The 25,772-nt window shown below is 36.5% G+C and overlaps 1 protein-coding gene across 1 annotated transcript in view; it reads right to left on the reverse strand.

Moving 5' to 3' along the window:
• Positions 1 to 25,772, reverse strand: part of PDGFC (platelet derived growth factor C) — a 128,907-nt gene that overhangs the window by 23,360 nt on the left and 79,775 nt on the right. The window contains exon 3 of the mRNA XM_026120220.2: positions 12,311 to 12,491. Coding sequence (XP_025976005.1) covers positions 12,311 to 12,491 — 181 coding nt within the window. The remainder of the gene's footprint in view (positions 1 to 12,310; positions 12,492 to 25,772) is intronic.

The raw sequence follows: 25,772 nt of genomic DNA on the forward strand, positions 1-25,772 counted from the left end.
AAAAAAAAAGCCTGCAGAGTAAAGGTGTTGTTTTTGTTCACATTTGGGCAGCTTTCAGTTTATTAATTTTCCAATTTTTGCTATAATCTTTAAGCACTTTCAGTTATGGAATTTTTTTTTGATTTTTTTTTTCCTTAACAGCACAGCAACTCTTTTCCAACTTAAAGAAGCCCCTTCCCAATACAGTTTTTTAAGATACTATGTGCACTATTAAGAGATACATAGTTCATATAAAAGCAGGAAAAAAATGACAAAAAAAAAGTGACTTACTAAAATCATGGACAACCACCATCTCACAAAATAATCACACTGAAAGGATACCTATTACAAAAATGAAAATCTGCAACAAAACAAACACTATTTACAAACACTGTTACATACAAATATTAGGTGTTAGTTTCTCCTCCTTTGCTTACTCTTATTTCTAAGAAAATGCTTAAACAACCCCTTAACTACACAGAGATATATGCTAGTAGCTCTCAAAAATAACAGTTCAGTTTACTTTGGTCTTCTGATATCATGACATCTCCCCAAAGCTGTTTTTAGTGTCTAAATTAAGTAGAAAGGTACTGCTGCTCTGCCATACATAACCACAACAGTTTGGTTTACTACAAGAGCACAGAAAGCTGCCGTGGGGCTGACAACCATCCAAAAGGCTGCACCAGGGCTCTCGGCCTCCGTACAGTGGGCTCTGTGCAAGGTTCTGGTTCACCTGTGTCCAACGTATCCGAAGTGCTGGGTGTTCAAGCAGATCACCTCTACCACGTCACAGATCTGCAGGGTTGCTCCTTAAGTTCTAATATTTTTAGACATGATTTGTTAGCAAAGTCATTACTTTCGAATTTTATCTAGTCTTTCATCCATGTAAATATTTAGCTCTAAAAGTAATTTCTCCGCTTCCATCCTTAATAACATTTGGGAATGTAACTGAAAAACTCTGACAACTTTTGCTTTGTCTTTTTTACTGACAATTTAGCTATCTTTGTTTTTTGGTGAAAAGCTGAGTTGTATTCTCAAGTGTTTTACACCAGCAAGTGGTTTCAAAAAGCTCTTTTGAACCTTAATGCTACATTTATGTTGCGTCAAAAGATGCATTGCTATTTTCGGCCCGATTGCTAGTTTCTCCCACATGAAAGATGCCTATGACTTCCTTAAGCAGAAAAGCAATTTAAAAAAAGTATATACAATATTTACAGTTACATTTATTGACTGAGTGCAAACAAGAAGAGAACAAGGACAGAATTTACCCTGACCGAAAGATGTGAATTCCATGCCAAAATGGCATTATACGGATGATTCAAGAACTGGAAGTATTTTATTATTAACTTCTGATTACCCAGAACACCCCACATTGAAATGTCTGAAGACAAATATACACATGCAAGTCAAAAGAGTTCATAAGATCAGAGTGATTTGTGAAAGATAAGCAAGGGCAACCCTACAGCTTACACATTAAAAACTTACCTATATGCAGCTAGCTGTCCTGCCAGTTAGCAAGTTAAAAACACCCAATGTTTTGGCATTTGGCTGTTTCCTCAGAAACAACAAAGGTGATGTCTGAGTAATCTTTTTAACTTGGGTCAACTCAGTCATCTTAATCTCCTTGGTCACCTACTCATTTCAGTCATCTCAATCAGCAGAAAACTTCAGGGTCAGTTCAGTTCAGGGTCAGAATTAGCAAAATCCGTGTACAAAAAATTTTTAGATGTCGGATGTTTTGAAGTTTTAACAATATTGAAATTTTTACATCCACATACCTGTACAGTAAGTAAATGATCTTTTCAGTAAAAATCCAAACTGAAATGCATTAGAAAGGTTTCATGGGTAAACATACTACATTTCACACAAAATTAGTTAAAAGAGACATACTGAAAACAAAACATCTGAGAATCCATATTAAAAAAATTGTATTTACTATGATAACTATTTACAGGACCATAAAGGTATTGATTTCTAACAAAACTACCTTAGCATAGCATCTCACTTGTTAAAGACAGTCACATTGTTGAAAGGGTATTTGCCACACTGTTAGAAGAACATGTAGAGAAGAGATCTCCACTGAGAAACTCTTACTTTAACTCTTACGTTAACAGAGCTACATACTCCAAAATAAAGCATCACATTGGTTTAAATATCTTCACCCCTACGACTGCAATTCCCCGCATCACCTAACAGACATGCTCAGATGAGATTTGAAAACCATTGTGCAAGACGGCAGGGAGGCGATATCATGGAGTTCCCCTAAGGAATCTTTCTGCAGCTGAAAGGGCCATTAGGAATGACCAACTTTACAATGTCTGTAGTATTACACAGGCTGTTCCATCTGCTTTCATAACTCCACTTTTCAAGTATCTTTAAACCAAGTCTTTCATGCACTAAATCGCTCCCTTCAATGTGAAGCCCAGCAGTTTAGTGCTTCTCATAAATGTTGCTTAATATTTTTTTCTTCCTATGATTTATTGCTTAGCTCAGAAACAGAGTGAAATGAATACTCAAGTAGAACAAGCATTCTGCCTCTGGAAATGTCTTTTGTCGAATGAATTTAGCCCTGTGTTCTCACATGCAAGGGTTTTTTGTGTGTTTTTTTTTTAAGCAATTTCAGTTCTTCAATGTGTATCACAGCTACCAGTAGTTGCCACAAAGGCAACTCCCCAGAATTCCTTCTCCATCACTCTAGTCAGAGATAACTAAAAGAACAGATGCAACAGCTTTGTGATTACCTAGACTTTCCCATGAAAACAAAAGCAAAAACTTGTCAACAAAAACCCTGGCTTTTCCAGCCAAACCTTTCATTATCATCATTTAAAAAGTTTTGAGTACTTATGAGAAGCTAACTAATGACAGCTCATAATCCCCCATCTGTAACACCAGAGGCCAAGTACTGCAAAAAGGAGACAGGTGCAAATTTCAATATTTCCACAGTGCTTATTATCTCTCTCTTTTTAGAAACAAAAGGATTTCTCTTAACACCACTACCAATACCCTACATTAATCTTTCCACAAGCAAACTCTCACCCTAAAGCTACTATGCAGTGTTATTATTCTGTCAAGACTTTTTCTCCTGAACTCAAAGAGGTGCCTTCACCAGTCTGTGGTGCTAGACCGTGCAGCCAGTCAGCTACAGAAGCTGCTCCACAGCTGATCTGATCTCACACGCATCACCCCATTTCTCCCTCACAACTCTGCTTCCGCTAAAATCCCTTTTGCATCTGGACCATACATAACAAAATAGATGAGCTACGCTAAGCACTAAGGGACTATTTTGTTTGTTTTGTCCCAAATACTTCCTTTCTGTTCTCGTTTTAATCACTTCTTACTTGCATTAACGTAAGAAAAATTATCACAGGACACACCACTCTAATTAGTCACTGCACTCCTGTTTTGTTGGGATGAGGAAACGGAGAGGTCTGTGGCAGGGCTGAACTTTCAATAATGAATAGGAACACAACACGAATGCAGCTAAAATAGCATAACTGAAAATTATGCTGCTGCCTGAAACCTAGTATCAAATGTGCATTTGCTTACCTTTTTTCCACTAGCAAGCATGTCAGAAACACAACATCTCAGTATTGGAAAGCACACAAAATCTAGGACTGTGCCAGTTAGTCAGGGAATTACTTTGAGAATGGGACTGAGTCACTTTGCTTTGGAATTTGTAGAGAAGCCATCAGCGTGCTTTCTCAAAAAGCTCTGAATAACATGTTGATCCTGGAAATTGGAAAAGGGATAGTCAACTAGACAATTATATTTTATCATACTTAAAATATGAAAAAGAGATAAATGTAGCCCCCCAAAAAGCAAACTAAGCTAGAGACCTAGGAGAACAGGAAGGTGGTGGTGGTGGGGATGTTATTTGCTTTTTGTTTGTTTGTTTTTACAAATATATTATGTGAAGCAGCAGCTTATTTAACATTTGGTAAACAATTAAATAAAAAAAATTGCATAAAACAACTTGAGAGACTGCACTCTTTAAAACAGATATGAGCAATAAAAATAAATAAATTTGAACTATGATTATAGAATAAATTAAAAAAACCCACCAAGGGAGCATTTGGACGTTACTGTGGAACATTTACGTTGAGGTAGCATCCACAGCTCCACATGAGACAGAAATGCTAGTGCTCTACGAAATGTACTAAGATGCAAGTTTACAATGTAAAATGACACGTTTTGTGCACAAACATGTCCCCCTCAATCAAAAGGAGTGCTTTGCAATCTGTATCATTTTATTGCAAAACAGCAGGGTTAAAAGGAAGGAGATGCCAGATCTGAGGTGCCTATACAACACAGACTTTGACTTACTTCTCAATATATTTTATCAATATTCCACAGGGATTCTGTAGGAAAAAAGTTCAAGCTGTTGATCATGCATTTAAATACTGTATTTTAATGCATACAAATTGAAAGAGAGAGGTCTGCCTCTGAACAGTGCCACAGGTTTTTGTAATTAAAACCCCCCCCCCAAAAAAAAACCATGAAGCAAACAAAAACATGTCTACGTGACACCTCCTACTACACCTCCTCTCCTTCCTAAAAGCCTAAGCTAAAGAATTAACTGACAGCAGTAGGAGTTTGCCATCTTCTCTGAGTGCCATGATTAGATGCTGTTGGAACATATATTCTGCCAGCTGATGTCAAAGATACTAGCCAGTTTGAGCCAGTTTTCATCAGATTAAAGTACCTAAAATACTGTATTACTTTCATGCAATCTATTGCTATAAAAGCATGGTTACTCAGCACCTCTACTTGCAGTGCAGGCACAGCTCTATTTGGCCAAGCCTATTTTTGTGAAATACAAGGATCTCTACTATTTCATTTAATCTTGATTCTTTGTTCCAGTTTTTTTTTCCTAGTCAGTCCTAACCACAACTTGTCTTTGTTCCCAACCCAGTCATCTTATTTACCAAATCCTAATACCCCATTTGCACACCTACTGTCCCATCCCAGAGATCCCTACTTCCATCTACTAGTTTTCCCCATGTTTCTCCCACTCTCTTCCCCACACACTGCAGGCTCACTGCTTCAGTCTTTTCAATCTACCAGTGTTGCTGCCTCTTCCCTACAATCTACTTCCCTGTTTTTTCAGCTTGTCAGTCTTTTCACTACTTCATAACCTACTGTTTCCTCATGTAAGCCTATGCCAGACCATGACTGAGCTACTAGTCCTGCAACTAGCAATCTGACAGCAATCAATCTCCTTGGGGACTAAGGACTTAATAGGCTCATATAAATTTGTGAGAAGCTAAGAATTAACCAGTGAGAACATCATCAATGTGATTATCAAATGATCCCTGCAATCACTCCATTTGCCACTTCCAGAGGTGCTTCACATCTTGTTGCCATCTCCTCCTCTTTTATCCTGGTTGTTTCTCCTGACAGCTTACCTCCCCTCTCAGCAATTCCATCTGCTTACTCCTGGCCCCAGAGAAGTCTCACTCTGATTTTTACTGCAGAACAAATACTGGTTTGCTTGACAATCAGTTTAACATGTGATTAATTCTGGCACAGATCTCTGGCTGGTATTTTCATAGAAATATCTGTTTCCAAACTCCAACTCCAAAAGGGTCCAACGGGAAAAGGTCCAGAGAAAGACAAAAAGAATGACCAAGACTTTAGAATGGCTTGCCTATAAAGAGTGATTGAGCTGTCTAAGCTCTTTTCAATGATGAATAGTCCAACTTAGTGTCAGAGAGATCTACCAAAAAAATAAAAAATAAAAAATAAAAATCAAGAATACCATAAAAAGATGGGTAGAAAAGACTGTTCTCTGCTGCCTCCACCGGAAGAACTAGTGGCTATGGCCACTAGTAGCCTGGCTCAAGAAGCTAAAAAAGGTGTTTTTTCATGCAAATACGTAACAGATCTGTGAGACTTTTTGCCAGTCGATGTCGTGAATGCATGAAGTTCAAGTTCCTGGGTTCAAGCAGAATCTGGACAAGTATTTGCAAGAAAGGTCCATTACAGATTACTAAATAGACAAGTCACACAGGTGCAAGGAATAGCCCCTTGTGCAGAAAATGGCTGGTAAGTGGGGGAGTAGAGGAGGTGAAGAATTGCATATGCTTGCCCTTTTCCTACTGTTCTCTAGTCATCCATTTGTGACCACCAATGGTTACATACTTGGGCTAGACAGACTCTTGGTTTGATTTAGGACAGCTTGACATTTGGAAAATTGGGAATGCAACTGGAAAGGTGCAGAAACCTGACATTACTACTAACTCCATTGAGTAATACATTTTCAAACTCACATAACAAAATTCTTTACTGTATTGGTCCTACCTGATAAAAGACTAACCAGCTTCATCTGATCCTCATCCAACCATTTGAAAAGAGACATTTCAGAAGTGAGGTTTTATAAGACTTTGACAAAGACAACAATCTCTTTGATTTTTTTTTTTTTTATTAATTTTTTTTTTTAGGCCAATAGTTGTAGCTGCTATAGGGAGCGGCCATATCCTTTTGTTAATTTCTTCTGTGTAGTTGCCCTGATTAGACCTAATTCAGTCCTTCTTAAGTGAACTTAATGAAGAGAAAAAAACCCACCCAATTACTATTAAAAAAAAAAAAAAGTTTAATCCCTTAGAATTATGGCAGCCATTTCCCTCATTAAGTAAACAACTCTTAGTCTGAATTATCCTTCAAACTGTGACTGTAAAATCCACTGAAAGAAAATCATTTATGTAAAATCTTGAGTTTCAGTATCTAATTGTGCTGTTTTACTAAAAGGGTACAATCTCATAACTAAAATAGTGATTTTTTTTCAAAATAACACCTTTTCATAGTATTATGATCTTTATTTACAAGACATCCTTTGATCTTGAATGTGGATTCCCAGAGTATTCTCTGGACTACAGTATTAAAATCTACTGGGTGAAAATTATTTTCATTACAGATGTGCTCCCTGCTTGTTCACAGGTGTAAACTTCAATGTCTTTTAAGTCAACATGAATGATTACAATAAGACCAAGGATAACTGCTGCCGTAATCCACAAGGCTGGTAATTCCCCAATCCATTTGCCCTATAAACAGGTGTTGTTCTCTTTCCATCATTAACACCAAAATGATTTCTAAGAACTGAATGAAAACAAATATGGTTCTAAATGTCCCTCTCCCATTTAGAGTCTCGGGAGACCCACATTGTCATCTTTGGTTATGCAGGTCAGGGACACAACTTCTACTGACTTTGGTGCAGGCCCACAGATTTGTTAGGAAATCAAAACTTGTTTCTAACCCTGTCTCTCTATGAATCTGCCTCACATTTATGTATTTTTTAATATCTTATGATGTCCATATGACAGAATGAGATATGGTCACAGGAAAACATGATGTTATTATTTTATTAGGAAATATCTTCCAAAGGTTCTTTCTGCTTCTTTTTCTTTCATTTTCTTTTTTTTTTTTTTTTTTTTTATTTTTCATGTTCTGAGCCTGAGACACATCACTATCTGAGAGTAACCTTTAATGTCTGACTTGAGAAATTTAAAGGAAATTTTTCTTTAGTCCTCAGCAGAAATTTATTCCAAATTAAATCTCCATGGAAAGAATTAGTCCAAAAACCTTTCCCACTTATAATAAAACATTCTGTGCACACAGAAAATTTGTATGATTGAAGTTGTACGCTGGAGCATCTTTAAAAGTTTGTTGATGTATCTGGGCTTAGATATCATTGGTACATAATAACTGGAGATTCTGAAGACAGAGATTTTGTTTAAGAGTTCTTGTCAACATATGAAGAATCTTCAAAGTCCTCTTCCACTTCCTAAAGCATTTCAAGGTGCAAAATAACACTTCTGCACTGCTGCTGCTGCATACAACTTTGGCTCAAACAACTCTGAAACCATGCTATTTCTTTTCCAAATACTTTTGATTATGTCTTCAGAGTGCAGATAAAGCCCTTTTTTCACCTTCTTAGGAGATCAACTGTGTCCTCTGTAATGTTTCTGGTGGGATTTTCAGTTACTGCAGCCAAAGCTAGGACTCTATAGGGCTTTTGTCTTGACATGTGAGATAAGCATGTTGCATCTCTGAAATCTGTGGACTTTTGAAAGGAAGGTAACACTAAAGTTACCTCTTTTATTAGTACTCACTTTTTCTATTATTTCTTTGCCTTTTTCCTTAAATAAGCTCACTTAGAAAGACTGCACAAACAAAATGAATATGCTCAAATGTAAAACAAAGCTGGGCCAATTTGGATAAAATAAAGGAACAGTTATTATATGGCTGTAAACAGATGATTTGCATAACATTAATCACCTTTCATTAAGCATTACTGTTAACAACTAGAGTGCTAACAACATCTCTATCAAAAGAAAAAAAATTCCTCTTGGATTAATTCCAGGTAGTCGTACAGATACTGCATACCCCCCTCCTCCCCGCCAAAAGAAACCACACACACACACACACCCCACCTGCCAAGTCACTTTTAAACCAGGTCAGTCTTTAAGAAGCTTCTTGGATTTGCCTCTTCATCTTCAGTTGTATACAAGAGGGTTAAGTCCATTCTTTGCAAAGATCTTTGGCATAATCTTCAATGACAAATGACATGCTACCATATGCCAAAAAAGAAGGGGAATAAAGTCACCCCCAGTCTCAACTTTAACTGGAGCTGCTTTGTTCTGAATGCCCTGAATAATTAATAACTACTTTGGCAATCAGTCATGCATTCCTTAATGGCACCTCAGGCATCAAGTATCCCATTCACCCGCTCCCCCAAGTAACAATGGACTTTATTACCTCAAGTTTCTATGCCAAACTTGTAACTGACATCATTTAAACTAAACAAGTCACTAGGAAGACTGACGCCCAAACATATTATAATAGTTTATAAGGTTTCTTTCAATTGCATGTGGTTATTATACAGATTAGAGCTGTAACTGGGGGCAAGTGAGAAGGTGGGGCAAAGAAATGGAATATGGATAGTATTTGCAACAAAATTCTGGGAGGTTTGATATGACGCTGCCAAATACACGATTTTTGATAAAAACGGAGCTGTACAGTTGAAATGCACAACCACTAAGTCTCCCTTAGTGAATAATGCAGTTCCCCAGTAATCACAGCCTAAGTGATAGGGCATAATATGAAAAGGAGGACTAACAGTTGCGCTGAAAGTAGCACAAGAATTTCAAAATAACACAAACTGGATTTCCTTAGTAAGAATAAACTTTTTCAATGCTTGCATTTTATGGCATTCCAGAAAAAAATAACTTACAACTATAGAACAGAAGAAAGAAAAGCAGAGTTAGACCAAAATTATGGAAAGTTCCTCTTGAGGAACCTGGGGCACACAATTTAAAGCGAAGAAATTCAAGTAATTAAACTCTGTAATTACCTAGCACCTGAAGAAAAGCTTCATGATTTGCTTAGGGACCATTCTGCTTTTATATAGCTCATGCACTGCTTTTACACAACGCAGTACAATCCTGTGGTAAAGCTTTCTATAAATTAACGTTGAATCTAGCGACATCGGAACTGCTGGGAGTCCTTTTGACTGACTAAATCTTAGAAGTAGAGCAATCAGATCGAAAGCCATTCTCCTGCTACTTACTCACCATGTGAAAAGTTGATTTGAAATATAATATACAAAGTAAAAATACATATATACTATAAATTACAGCAGATTTAAACAAAGCCATTTCTCTTTCTCTTTAAAAGACCTGAAATGTGTCCAGTGCCCCTCTCTGTGTGTGGCCTCCAAATACAGAAACAAGCTTGCACTGTTTTATTTCAGTTTTGCTTCATTTCTCCCCAAACAATCTCTCATTGCTAGTCTACCAGGCCTCTCACCCTCCCCTCTTCTCAAAAAAAGAAAAAAAAGAAAAAAGAAAAAAAAAGATTTTAACTGTTTAGGACCAATTCATTGAAGTGAATCGCTGTGCGAGTCAGTTATATTTTAGCAGGAGTCATTTACACTTTAGGCTTATTCCTATAGCTGATGTCTTTTGTTTTTGGGAGTTGTAAATTATTATCTCTTTTATAATGTAAGATGATACAGCACCACAGTTTTAAAGACAAATACAGCTTCTTGACATCAGTTCTCTATACATCCAGGTAAAACGAAGCTGGTCTAATTCTGAAACTCATCCATTGGACTTGCAACCTACATTGTTGATTATGCAATTTGAAATGTGAAAATATATTCTGCATTGCTTATTAAGACTTTAGAACTTATGATGAAAAAGATCATATCCCTTTTAACTATAGATTTGGGAACTAATTTGCACAAACTGAAAAAAAACCAGTTGTTATACTATGCATTTTGGACCTAGTTCTGAATTCCTGCGACATGAAGGGGACTGTTCTCCATTGTCACATATGAGAGAGATAACATAGCCTGGTTTCCAATATAGTACATACTTTTATTTCTTAGGCACATAAGCTGTGCTAATGGAGCAACCTAGGGATTACCAAAAAAAAAAAAAAAGAAAAAAAAGAAAAAAGTATCCTAGAGCATCAGCTCTGTTTTTGTCTACTGAATTAATGTTGAGGGTTAATGACTAAGTATTCTGATGATTAAAGGATTTTCTTTTCTTTTCTTTTTCCTTTTTTTTTTTTTTTTTTTTGGCAAGTGTTGACAATTTAAGCATTATAACCAGTTTTTCCAAACAAATGTAGAAGAATAAACTGAGAGAGTCCATTTATACAGCATGGCATGAAGGTAGTTATTATACGTATATTCTGGTATTTTTAGGTACATTTGTTTAACCCATTCCACAAAAATTGGATCATACATAAGTCAGACAGACACATAGCAGGTGGGATGTAGTATTAGAGAGGCAACAACAAAATCTGGCATCAGTCCACACAAAACATCTATTTAGGCATTTTCTTTTACCATTTTCTAAAGTAAACATGTTTACTACATTCTGCCCTCAGGTGTACAAGACTTTAAAGTTGGCCATATTCCAAGTTGGTTTGGAGACTGATTAAAATATTATTTCATTCCAAAATTTATCATTATCAGGTCATATATTCTACTAATAACAGTGTCTAACATGAAAGGGGTCAAATATGCAGATCATGAGTCTTTTTCATTTTAGGAACATTTAGTTAGTTAGGCCCAAACTTTTATATATACTTAAAGGAAAACAACAGGAAATAATGTGTATATATAGTACCACACTTCAGAGATCATCATCGGTATGCTATACATATTATGTAGAAGATTAGGCATTATTGAAAAGATGCACACAATTGTTCTTTTTTTCTTCTCAGTAACTGGGTTTTTGCAAATGGAGAAAAGACAAAAATGGCAAAAGCAGCAAGTGAGCCAAAAACGTTTTGAGTGAAGCCCATGTCATCGGAGTTACAACATGGATTCTTTTGATCAGCTTTTTTATTGAGCTTGCAAATATTTTCCACCAACCAAATATCACAGACCGCAAGACGATTTAGAGGATACTAAGTGAATTATGAGGAACTTACATATATATATATGTAAATATATAATGTGTGTGTGTGTATGTATATATAAATAAATATATATATATAATTATATATATATTCCTTGCTCTCTTTAAATTCAGAATATCTATTCTAAAACAAGTCAAATCCTGTTCAGCTTCACTCTGAAGTTTCACAACATTATGTAACCCTTGAAAAATCTATAAACATTGTTTTTGCTATCACAGAGTTTCCATTTGGTGAAAAAAGGTAACAGAAATCTATTGACAATGAATAGTTACATTTTAGAGAGACAAGTGTTTACTACCTGGGAGTTACAAGTATTAAGCAACACTCAAGAAAAGTCCAAAGTGCATTTTCCAGGAAAAAATGCAGTGAAAATTGAATATTATGCATTGTCTATTTTGACACTATGATAAAACAATTTAGAAGAATACCAGCTTTTCTGTATTTTAACTAGGTATAATCATTGATAGCTTACAGAAAATCACTGTGTACTTCTACTGGCAAGTGGCTAACATCAGTTACTTCAATTTTTCTTTTTATTTCCTAATACTCTTCAAATGTCATGCAGCTGATTCTTATGCTTTTTTTTTCCCCCCTCCCAAAGCTAGAAGAAATGCCTTTTTCACAGTACTGTATTAGGAATGCAAATATTTTATTGAAGTTTCCAGACAAACAACCGAGCCCACAACTTCCCACACCAAAGCCATCCAAGACAAACCACAAGAACACTCAGTTATAAAGCAGAAACAAAATGTACAACTCTGGAAGACAGATTGTTCATTATTATCATTATCATTAAGAAATAAACAGTAGCTAGTTCTAAACAATTCAAAGAGTCTCCTGAGCTATCACTTCAAAGATATTGTTTTCCTGAAATTTTCCAATCCTGAAATATGTTACTTACCGGCACAAGTAGTGTATAATGGATGCAGAATCCAGGTTCTGAAGGAAAATATTCATCAGACACAAATCTTATTCTGATCTGGTTTCCTTTGGAGATTTGTCTGCTTGGCACACTACTGGAACCACACCAGCGCCCTAAAACGGTGCCATCACTTGGCTCTTCAACTTCTACAAAGTCATACCTGAACAGAAAAGAAAATTAAATGTTTATTTACTAGAAAAATTCTTATAGAAACTTCTTGTTTTAATCAATACACCAACAGTACATTGTGCAAACTTTTTTTTTTTTAATGCTAAAAGTATGCTACCAAAGCCAGCTATTTTAAACCTAGGTTCCAAGTTACTACTGGCTTAAATACATAATAAAAATCATGCAGGCGGTTAAAAGAAATAAAAGCAGAGTTAGCATTTTGAAGAAATCATGAGTATGCTTTGTTTGTTCCTTTTATGGAAAGCAAATACAAGATGTGGGATAGGGCAGAATAAAGTCAAAGGAAAAAAATCTGGAACTGCCTAATTGTGACACAGTAACTGGTATTGCAGTATCACTAGAAATACACTGCATGCCACCAGAGAAAGTTCAATGGTTTTTTGCTACTGAAAACTTGCCCATTTATACTAGTACTGGCAAGTAATATCGAGAAGGTAGAGGTGGTTTAGGGAAACTTTTCTTACAAGGCTTTTCTTACTGGCCAAAGCACATCTTAAGGTTATACATATCCCAATGGGACCTTTGTTGAGCAAAGGCCTAAATGTACTGTGTATCAGAAAGATTCTGACATTTTGGCAATACTGACAAGAGATATATAGGTTGGGAGCTTTAAAAAAGTGAAACATATAAAGTTTGATTTAGTTTAATTGGTTTTTTAATGTGTGGTCTGGGTGTCTCTGGGGATCAGTGAACAACTTCAAATAGGTCCATGAAAGGTAACTAAGAAAAGCCAGTCAATTGTCATCAATAAGCTTAAATATGCTATAGAAAGGTCCTCACTTCCACTGGAAAATGTTTAGGGGTTCTCAAGTCATAAAAACACTGAAAACCACCGCTCTAGAAGGTATGCCTGGTTTCAATATTTTAACCTGTTTCATGTCAGTTCCCCAGCTGCCCATTGACAGAATAAACAGTAAGAATTTCAGTCCGTTTTCCCCCACGGTAGTTTGAAAAGCTCTAAGCAACAGCAGCAGCATTATTTGGTTCAGGAAGGCAACACTGCACCAGTTAAAGCATGGCATGCATTAGGGAGTTTATAGCTGCAGCTTTCTGAGTCATCACTTTATTTTTAAATTATAACTTGTATTCTAAAGACAATCATGACACATGCCTGGGAAAGTTTCAAGCTTTCTATAATTTTATATTCTTTTACATATATAGTCATGAACTAAATATATTTCTCAAAAGAATCCAAACTGGTAAATATTACTGAATCCTTTTCAAGGGTATGAACAGTCCTACCTCTTATGAGATCAAATGCTCATATTTTAACCCCCCCGCCCCCCCCCACACACACAGCCAAACATGCCAAGCAATATTTAATGTGAAAATTATTACCTCATAAACGTTTTCTACTGAAGCTTTTTCTGGATTTTTTTTTTTCAGGAAAGTTAATCTTTATAATGATTCCCAGTTCCCTGGTTAGACAGCAGGCAATAAATTCTTGTGTTGCATGTTTGTGCAAGTCAGACTTGTACATTTATTATCTCCATTTAAAGGAACAGTATTTTTTTCCACTTAATTAAAAATGGATGCAATGAATATGCTCATTAACTGTGTTCAAAATCCATTACTGCCATGTACCAGAGCTTTAAATCTTGTTGAACTTACGATACTAATTACTTTATCACCATTTTTTTCCTCATATACTAACATAGCTTCTTTAACTGATCCACCAGTGGTTTTATTTTATGATAAGGTACATAACTTACTATGAAGACAATGTTTACGTTAATTCTACTATGGCTTCAGGGCTAGCTGAACATGTTTTTATCAAATTGGTTTTAAGCTTTTTTTTTTTTTTTTTTTTTAAAGATTATCTTATGAAGTTTTTAAAGATAAACTCCATTTTTTAACTTTTCTAGCTATGAAAGAATACTTCTCTACCTACCCTTCTGTCTTGCAAAGAGTGAACAAGTTAAGCATTAAATTTATGGATTTAAATTTAAGATTTTTGGGAGTCAGTCATAGTACAGACATTCAGCGCTTCTACGTAACTCACACACTACTTCCCCCTGGCAGCCTTTGGTCCTCTGGTACTCCTGGAGGAAAAGAGCAGCTCAAATTCCCCAAAGTTTAAATCCCAGACCCTTAAAATGAATGCTAGTGATTCCAATAGTTGAAGGGTAAGAAGGAGAAAATTTTTTTTCCCTGTACCCCCCGCCAAGACTCAGCTTTCTGATATACAAGACAGGCTCAGCAAAGTTATCTGGGTTTTTCTCTTATATTCAGTTCTTTTCTCCTTGATCTTTGTATGTAGTATTGACAAGTAAGGGTGTCCTTTGTAATCAAAATGCTTTTCAATTTTGTTTATGTGTTACCAGCGATACCTTGACTGAGGGGCATCGCAGTGACTCTCCCCTTACCCCATTACCGTTCTCACCAGAAATCCACCTGTTCCCAAGTGATTGCTGTGGAGACACTCTAGACATTATAAAGCACTCACTAGCCCTGCACTGAAGTGTGCAACATTGCCAAAATTGCCATTTAGGGGATTTGCTAAACCTACTCTAGGAGCCAATCAAACGCAACTTTCTCATGGCAACATGATACAGCATACAGAGCTCTAAGTGGTTTATAATGATTACTCCCTCTCTCTAACATCTCCCTCAGGACCTATAGAGGATTTATGTTCTTTTATGTTCAACAAACAAGTCTGGTGTTGTAGACAAAATTTCGGTTCTCAAAAGCAAATGTATGAGATGCAATTATTGGTTTTTCACTGTTAAACAGATATGGAGGGAGCTTCCTGCACAAGATAACAATTGCACCATCAAAAAGAGGAATCTTCAGAACTTCCATCTACACCAAGAGGAAAACAAAATAAAAATCAAACTAAACCCACCCCCCACATGTTTCCTAGAGATAATGAAATCTCTATCCAATAACTTTATTCCTGTCACTTATCCAGGCTTAATGGGCTGCAAGAGACAGCCAAGAAAACCTTCTAAGCAACTAAAAATTCCTAGCATTGCACATGTTGACTGAAGTCTGAACTTGCTGCAAAACGTAACAAAATAATGGTTAAGACACTTCATGATTTACAAGATCATGCTGCACAATTCTGAGGCTTCATATGACAGGGCTAAAGAGCAGCAGGGACAAAATCACAGCCATCCAAAATTATTTTCCCCAGCAAGTAAAGCTTGCAGTTGAAAACCTAGAAAACAAGAATAACCAAGAATTGGGAGACTATTTTCTATCTGCAATGGATTTACAACTGAATAGTTATTTGAACTAAACAAAAAAAATCCTTCTTTTTGCGCAATGTACAATCTAGAAGACACAACCCTCTATCAAAATGACTAGAGAAATGCACTCATGCTGCACCTATTTTCAAGACATTATTCAAGTATTACTAAGTAAAAGCTACCCTTAGTCCTGAATTTATCACCTTTACTGTGATGAAAGATACCTTTGCCTTCAGTCATGCGTCATCAGCCCATAATGCTTTCCTTGGTATCTGCTGCACAATACGTATTCCTCTTCTCTATTGTCCAGGTGTCTGTGATCATGAATAGAATTAACAACCTGCACTAAGAATTTCTTTGAAAGAGGAAAAAAAGCCATGTAAATGACTCTAAACTTCAAGGGCTTGCCAGCCAGGAAATGTATTTTCCAAGGGATTTTTTTTCCCCTCTCCTTTCTATATTTTTCTGTGGTTTACACTGCCATTTGCTAAACATATTCTGACAGGCTGTTTACCTTGGCTTGCAGTTTTGTGACCTTTGTGCGGCTTCCCTCTGCCTTCAGAATTCCACAAATATATCAATGAATGTAAGAAGCAGAAACCCACATGGTAAAATAGTTTGTTATATCAGTGATGCTGGATCTTTCCATCTCCATACAGACCTGTGCTAGACAAAATTATCATATCCATAAAAACAGCTTGGGAATGGTGAAGTGTATTTTTCTTCCTCCTTTGATGAACACTGACTTTTTTTTTTAATGAAGAAATAGGAAGTTGATAACAATTCTTGTCATTTCTTTTATTTTGCCCCTCCCCATGAGACACTGCAGTATTTATATTCCACCTCTTTTGAAAGCATGTGGAACTCCAAGATTTTCACAGTGCAAAGAGAGCACACTGAACTAGCTACCTCAAACTCAGACCAAAAGCATCCAAGGGCCCCTGGAAGTCCACCAGGCAAACTGCTTTTGAGCAGAACTTAGAGGCTTTTTGTTTGTAGGGCAGCTTCAGTTGTGGAAACATTAGAAGTTATTAGAAATGGTCATCTTGAAAACATCCTTTTGATATTTTTCTAAATAAAATTTTAACACTGTCATTCTAAAGGAAAATTTCCTCCCCCTATTCCATCTTAATTTCAAAGCATTTTTGCTACTGAAATATTTCATTTTTCTACAGAAAAAAAGTTTTAGTTTTCAGCATCTGACTTCAGCTGTGTATTTGTATAAACCCATGTGTCAGAGTACCAGCAATATATTACATGGTCTTCACCTCTTGGATCACTCTCAAGTCACAGCTGTAAGTCATCATGTTGGTCTTTGTGAAATAAAGATTTTTATTTACATATAGAAGAAATTAAGGCCTAAAATTTAGCTCGAAGACTCTTTTTTTTTCCCCAAAGCTTGTCTGTCTCATTCACAATAAATTCTGAAAGCCTTTTCCAATTGACTCACGGTGTTCCAGGAACACTCCAATAGGCAGATCCCGATTTATCTGGGTGAAAGGTGGAACACCGGAAGACTGACAGAGACGCTCAAAAACCCAGGGTCTCCAAGGGCAGACCTCGCCTGTTTAGCCAGCTTTGTTACTGCCCACAGCTCAATGCACCCTGAGCAGTCTCCAGCAGAAATGCGTGAGGGGACAAGGGGAATGCAAAGCTGAAGACAATGGGCAAAGGGAGAGAGGCAGGATCCTTAGAAGGAAGAAAGTGTTAAGAGGAGAGAGAGTGGATTTCAGGCAGACCACAAGCTTAGCCTACACTAATGTTGTACCAATACAGTCCTAAAAAGAAGGGTGTACTGCTCCATCCATTCAATAGGTGGAGAACTTTCTTCTTTTCTATTACCAATACCTCCTCTTTCACTGAGGCTAAAGTTTTCCCCCAAAACTAAGACAGACAGATACAAGACACACAAAAATCAAGATAATAATAGTAAAAAAAAAAAAAAAAAAAAAAAAAAAAATATATATATATATATATATATATATATACACACACAATTAGCAATACTGAAACCATGTATTTGTGCACTATTTTTCCAACTTGTGTAGCAGGAAATCTTTCTTTGGGGATTTTCTTTTCCTCTAATATGGCCAAACCACATCAGGTAACAAAACCACCTGCCACTCAAGTCTACATGCTTCAGAAGAGCTATTTAATTCCCTTGCCCTTCAAATGCATTACTTCACATTATATTGCTATCTGACAATAAATACAAGACAATAGTCACAGAAGTCTCAGACCAGAAAAGATTGGCCCATTTAGTCCAGGCCTAAATCAGTAAGTAGATACAAAGGTGCATACAAAATCCACAGAACAGGGGCCAGGCACATCTGCAAGAGTTAGCTACTCAACTTGCCCTGCAGAGGAAAAACTTCTAACAATATAGAAAGCAAATTTCCTAGAGAAAAGCAAGAGAGAGGGAGCCTTAGCTAGAATCTTGACCTTGTAGCAGAACCAGCAAATAGCGAATGTAGAGTAAAACTTTGATAAAAATTTTTTCCACTCACCATTAACAGAAACATTTTACTAGAGCTACTCCAAGCGACAGTAAAAACAAGATGTTGGAAGAAAGTTGTTTTTCAAAGACTACCTGATGTAAAAATTTAAATATTTGAAATATTCTTGCTAGATCTTCCCTTTCCAAAAGGAAGTCCTAAGAAACCTAGAACCTAGAACCACTTAACGCCAGTTATTGAGGCTTACAGCACAGGCAATTTCCAACCTAGCCTTCAACCTCTTTAAAAGGACTTGGCAGTGCTTTTCACTATGACAGGGAACTCCTTAGGATGGCAACACAGATTTTCCAATAGCTGGGAAGAGTCATGCTCTACTTACCAACTTACATTTTCTACCATGCCCGATGTTTTAAAGTAAAAACAGAAAAGGCATTTGAACAACAATGATTTGACATGAAACAAATTTCCACAGTAGTATCTCTGTCTTCTGACCCTACATTTACTGTGTTTTAACAGTCACTGAAAAGAAACAGCACACCCAGACATGATCCAAATAACTAACTAATTAGATCAGGTTTTTTATACTGAAAAACAATGCTTAATTATACACAAACATCACTTCCAGCAATAAACTTAATTTCCAGCCAGTATAACAAATAAGCACATTAGGTTAAAAAAAAAATCTTGTTGTGTCTACATCTTCCATGAAATGAAGATACCTAAGGTAAAAACAGAGATCATTTCTAATTACCATTCATCAAATATGGATTGTAGTTTATGTGCCAACCTACTTTGAAGACATCTATTTTAGAATATGCAGTACTGTACATTAGAAACTGCCATATGGAAACACAGATTCATTCACAAATGTTATATGGTTGCCATGGTTCTCTATTTAATCTTTCCCCATACTGATTTGTAACAGCCTGAGGCTTCTAACTCAACCACACACTCTTTCAGTATTCTGACCTTGTTATTTAGCATACACATACACACACACACACAAAAAGCCAAACCCTTAATGTCAATTTTTTTCCCCTCATTCACCATAAGCCACTTTGATCATGAATCTACATTTACAACATGGCAAATGAGAAGAAAACCAAGTCATTAGAGTTTAAAACCAAAAATTCTACTCTTCAAACAGTTGAACTCTTTTTATGAAAAAGAAATGGACACTCCGTTTTACTTGATTTTGAGAAATTAGATGCTGCATAACCAGTCTCCAGTCTACCAGAAAACATGTTTTCATTTTCTATGAATCTGCAGAAAACTTCAGGCATCACATGAAGTTGAGACATGTACATTTTGTGTAGTAGCTTTTGTTACTTAGTGAACTATGGTTAAAGCACTGTATGCAAAAATCTCCAAACAAATGCATCTCCCTCCCTCCCTCCCAAAAAACCCTCTCTGCATCAACAGCTTATTTCAGTGCTAAATGATAAACTGAGTATTGCTGAAAACACATCCTTTCCCTGGAAATAAGGAAATAAGTCACCATGACTGGTTATCTGGGCACACACTGGTAAGTACTTATGCGCCTGCTTCATGTTAAGCATGTGAGTATCAGGTAGTCTCCACAGGTAATTTCTGTCTTGTGGGGAGGAAAGGGTGTTATATTTTCACAAGGATGAGAAATTCTAAACTGGACGTATTGGTAAGCCTACTGCAGGCTCTGAAACAAAACAATTCCATATTTTGACAGCAACCCTGTAATTATTTAAGCATGTATTAAACTACTCATACAGATAAAGAATGTAAATAAGTACATTCAGGAATACAGAGATCAGTGCTAGATAGCCTATGCTGTAAATAATTTCTACTGGCATGATTTTTTCAGTTATTGATACATTATTCCAATCATGTATTTTATTTATTTATTTATCATCCAATCAGGTATTTTAGGATATTGATAGAGACAGCACAGTTGTGCAGATTAAAAGTAGAGATAAGAAGGAACAAAGATAGCTTTGCAGCGCCTCCTTTTAAAAGTCTGATTATCAACTTTCTTGGAAGCTACTTACATTTATTTTCATTGTATCAGAGAATGGCCAGCACTTCCAAAGCTGATCAGAAGAAGAAATGTGTTTGGCATTCTTTAAATAAGGATTATGTTTGGTCTAAAATGTCACATTATACGTTGAATAGAGATAAATTTGAACTGTTGAACAAAAAAGTGCAAGAAATTTCATATCAACATTATTATTGCTATGTATTAGAGATTAAGATGCATTTGGAAAAAATAGAGAGCTTCAAAAACACATACTAACAAGAGTAAATCAGCTTTTAAATGATATGCCAATCTATTTACTTACGCTGGCTTTCATCTTAAAAGCCAAACAAAGAAGTTCCAAGGGAAATAAGTCTCTGTAAGCTTGAATCAGCTTGGTAAATACACTACACTTACCTTTCTCCTTTCTGGCTACAGATTCTCCTACAGCCCTAGAAAATGCAGGGACTAAAAAAAGATTTTCCACAAAAGCTAAGGAATTACTTGGATAGATTATTTTTCAAGGACTAGAAAATGGATAACACCTATATGAAATATTCTTTTGACCTGTTTTGCCTCCAATCTCTCTGCTTTTGGCTACTGACCTCATGTGTTGGCCACAAATTTTTCCAGGGTCTTGCACAGGTTATAAATTGAGATAATAAAGCAGATAACAAAATAATAAGCCAGACTATTCGTATTTTACTGCACACTGGTACTTCTTCTCTTCCCCTGAGAAAGGAATGGACTGTAAGTAATTTATCATTACTATGTACTCATGATACACCACCACCTGGAAATGGCCAGAATTCAGGGTCCTACTACACTAGACACTGTACTTTCCAAAGTGAACTTCACTTCAGAGACAGCCCATTGGTCCCAGACAGCTTACCAGCTCAGTAAGCATCCTGCATTATGTAGTACAATACTCTCCAGATTTTGGAAAATGAAATGCCTTCTCAACTTTTTCCCAGTACTCCTCAGAAAACTGTGGTATATTTTCACTTGGAATTTATGGTTATCATAATAACATTCCTACTACGCAGATTAATATTTTGTACAAAACAAAAAGCATTGGCTGAGCTCAGAGTTCACGCCAACAGACGAGGCTGTAAAGCATTCTTTCTCACCTACTATAAAGTTTCTACCTCTTCTCAACCTGTTCACCACAGTCAAAATATCTGCTTCAGCTTCTGTGATTCCATAATCATGTGTTTACCATTGTTTTTTCAAATAGCATTTTAAGCATTTATTCTAATACCCCAAACTGTAGTTCTTCGCTTATGCACAGTCCATATACCCTGGAACGTAGCTGTGGCTCCAGTCACCAACGTGAAAACTACTGGCTGAACAATTTCCTAACAATACTCAGAAGTATATTCCAGAAAACAAAAACACTGAATTCCTAAGTGGTATTTTAAGCATGTGAAGATTGACTCGGGCAGTGCAGGCAGCACCTCCTTCCCTCAAGCCCCTCCAATGATACAGCAGCAGTGACACAGGTGTTCAAGTTCTCCCTCGTCTTCCCTCCTTCCTGCCTACCTCACCTCAGCAGACACAGGGGCTCTGTCTATATTGATTTAGAAGAAATTATTCTTATTTCTTTAGTTCAGTAGTACAATTATATATGGTCTCTTGTCTACTACTACTAGTGCTCGCATGGTTTACCAGTCTGGGACAGACCATTTGTCATGAGGTCCTATCTCCTGCTCCAGGACAGGCTAATAACTGTTACTTCAACAGAAAGTGAAAAATCCCTATGATGTAGCTGTGCAGTTGCATAACAATACACAAGGCAGAGGAAACATGTTCCCAACCCTAGCAGGAGATCAGTTTACACCTAAAGCATAGAGTATCTTACCTAAGCCAAAGAGTTTCTTCTCATTTCAGTTTACCTAATTATAAGTTAATGGTCATAAAATTATTAAGACCTATTTTTAATTCAGCCATAGCATACAAATCAAAGAGTGGTATGAAATAGTACTTCATCATAATTGCTGCTAATTTACCGGCGGTCTTGTTCTCATGCTATTATCAGAAGAGATCCATTTATTTTACATTATAAAAATCTCTCAAGACACGCACACATGCCCAGTTTCCCTTTTAGGGTAAATAAACCTACTTTTTGCAATTTTTCATTCACACGCATCTTCTCAGATACCCTGATGATCAGATGACAATAGACTACCATCAACTGCACTGAATTTCACTACTACTTTGTACTTACTAGCCCAGCAGCTCGAAGTGCTGGACAGGATTGTTACTGATTTACTTTGTCTGACTCTGGCAATATTTGCTGGTAATGCTATCTAGCTACAGCTTTATTCAAGCAACTTACTTTGTTAATACATTGACAATACACAAGGAAGTGACCACAGAGCATGCTGAGAGAGAGTGGTGGAATATAATCTACATATATATGTAAAATCTAGAATAGAGACTATGCAGTAAATTCAGGTTATGCTGTTGGGCCTGTCTTTGTAATTTGCATTTAACTCTTGATATTCAGATTTAAGAAACCAAGCAAGAAACTGCAAGTGGCTAAAGAGTCTACACCACAGAACATAAGCCATGACTCACTGTGTTTTTGTGCTTGTTGTAGTACACATTTACTCCTATCTTTTAATAAGTATTGGGGGGGGGGGGGGGAACTCCATCAGTAATGATTATTCCCAGAGTACCCGCACACAGAAAAGAGACCCAGCAGTGCACACTCATTTTCAAAGAAAATAACTCCGGTCTACACCATGCAAACAGAACCAGCTACAGTAACATGAACAAATTTTAGAAGCAATAAATTAGGATTAGGATCATTTACCAAAATATTTTGATACTGTAGACACAGTTTGCTTTATCCAAACAGCTTGCTTGAGATTGAGAGGCCTAGAAAGAGTTTTAAGGAGCCTAAAATGTTTTCTAAGTTAATGAATATGGTCTCTGCTGGGAGTATGGGATTATGTCAACTACACACTTTTCCCTGCTCATTCTCCTGACACTGATCTTGGCTTCGAAAATAGATTTTAAATAACTTGCTAAGTAATATCCATTAGAGTGTCCCCCAGCAATAGTGGATATTAACAAATGAACATTGGATTTTCTAGAAAGGAGGGAAAAGTGGGAGGACAAGAATGCAGTGGTAGCCCTCAAGTCTGTGCAATACATGCTTCTGATCATTTCATGTAGGCTATGCTTCTCTGGTCAGAGCCTTGCTCTATTTCTCTTTTTCATGCTACCCTTTAGACAGTACAATTTTGCAGCTATATATTGCTTCTGCAGAATAGAGTTTATTTTTTGAAGCCTAAAAAAATGCGTGTTACAGAGCGGTCTCAGTTATAACTGTAGTATGTTTTGGTTTTCTAATTTTTTCTTTTTAAACTTTTATTGCCTACAATATCTACTTTGTCACATTTACAAAATTACTATGAGAATGATATTAAGCAAATTTTTATAAGCAGTAGACAGCCTAAAAGGATGTTTATACCCAGTGATTAATTTCAGATTCAAAAACCTAACAGTATTTTTGTCTCTCCCTCCTTCCCCCTTCCTCCCGCCATGAGTCTAATTGTGATTATCCCTCCTTTCCATGACTTGATCTACTTTGAGTGCAGAGTGCCAGCTCTGCTGCAGAGTTTCGGCAGGTCAGCAGTTTAGGAAAGAACTGCCACATTCAGAGCTTGAGTAGTCTGGAACTGCCACCGAAAACAGACTCCTCCGCATCCGCTACACACCTTGGCCACAGTGTGAACCGCTGACAGTAGCTAAAACAGCACAAAGGGCCAAGCTACAAGATGAGTCATCATTTGCTAAGCAAAGAGACAATTTTTTTTTGGAATCACAGCAAATCCAAAGCAAATAGCTTAAAAAATAAAAATAAAAAATAAAAAAGTGCCACAATTTTTGTCTGCTGATTTCAGAATATAAAAAAATTTACTTCTATTTAATTTCCAAAATGTGCCCAATCCAGACATATCTATAAACATCCATTTACTACTTTTGATAAGAGAAAATAGCATTTTTTCTTCATAAAATTAGAAAACAGAAGGCATGAGTCTACTGGACCTCTTCTATGTTCATTAAATTGAAATAATATTGTTACAACTGAATTCACATAAAGGCAATAACCTTTGTATTAATGATTTTTTCTGTATACATAAAAGAACTTTTGGATCACCAGAGTCCTCTGGTGATCTGAAGAACAGCCTGTCAAGTATCCAGAGTCCTCTGGTGATCCAAGTTCTTAAAAACACTGATTTCCAACCCTCCCCCCACCCCTTTAAATCCATTCAACATTTAAACCTCTCTTGAACTAGTGCCACTATTCAATTATCTTACATCAAATTGATTGAAAAATTGAAAAAGAACACCATAAATATCAGAATATTATTCAACCAGGTGCCTTATCCCAAGCTTTATGGTGTTTTCTACACACTGCTCCCAAAATGTCACCTTCCTGGTAGCAGTAAAACATCAGTGTTGCTACCAATGATTTTAATTTAAGTCAGCTATTTGATAATTTTTTCCTATCAGTATTTCAATTAATCTAAAGCACCAGAAAGTTAAAATTCATCCTGGCCATAATTACATGACTCTCTTTCCATCTTTGAATAAAACGGTTAGCAAGCAACTTTGCACTAGATAAATTAATATATATATATACACACATACACACATATATATAAAGTAAAAAATGACTGTATTGTGTATTGAGGAATGACTACTGAGTCCTGAGAAAGAGGACTGCTTTTTGTAATTCTAGCTATTAATGGAACTCATGCTGTTCAAATGGATCTGACTTTTAGAACAGAAGTATAATAAATTTTAGCTTTAATAAACAGGTGCTGGTACTTTATTAACAAGATTTTACTTTTGCTGACATTATAGCCAGTGATGAGAGAGACATAAGTATCACAGATGAGTAGGAAGTCACCTACACAGAACCCAACCCATCCATACATGTAGCATCTCAAAGAAGGGGTGCCTAAAACTGAACATGTATCTTTTGCCTTGGAACTCAAATAAGAGCTTTAAAGACTGGTCTTCATTGTAACATGCATATCTCTTTTCAGAGTCTGGTCAATTTGAGTTTTCAGAGGGGAGAGGAGAGAGGGACCTCTTGCTGTTTTACCAATTTTTAGAGGTGGCAGCAGCCCCCAAGCCCCCATGAAAAATGGGCAAACAAAAAAGTACAAAAAGCAGCAGCCCAGCTACATGAGTAGCTATGATCATTCTCTGCACAAGTTCCTCTTTAAATACAGAGTTCATTTAAAGGTCTTTGTCCAGTTATTCAAAGCCAGCTTGAACCTTGTACTTACTTACCCAAGAGATAACTTCACCCTCTGTAATCAGTCTCTTGCAACAAAAAAGTTCTACCAGAAGCATTTAAATTGTCAGACAGCAAGAACAGCCTGTCAAGTATCCAGAAAATAATTTTCATGGGAGCCAGTCCCTGAATATGGAACTCACTGGCATTAAAAGCCAGGGAATTAGCTCTTACTTTGTATGAAGACTTACATTTCTTTTCTGAATCTATGTTTGATATCAGAATGTTCTAAGCACGTACATTGATTTTACCTCTACCATACACCCCAGGCAGAACAAAGCAAAACAAACAATAT

Source organism: Dromaius novaehollandiae, chromosome 4, assembly GCF_036370855.1.
Source record: "Dromaius novaehollandiae isolate bDroNov1 chromosome 4, bDroNov1.hap1, whole genome shotgun sequence".
Taxonomy (NCBI): Eukaryota; Metazoa; Chordata; class Aves; order Casuariiformes; family Dromaiidae; genus Dromaius; species Dromaius novaehollandiae.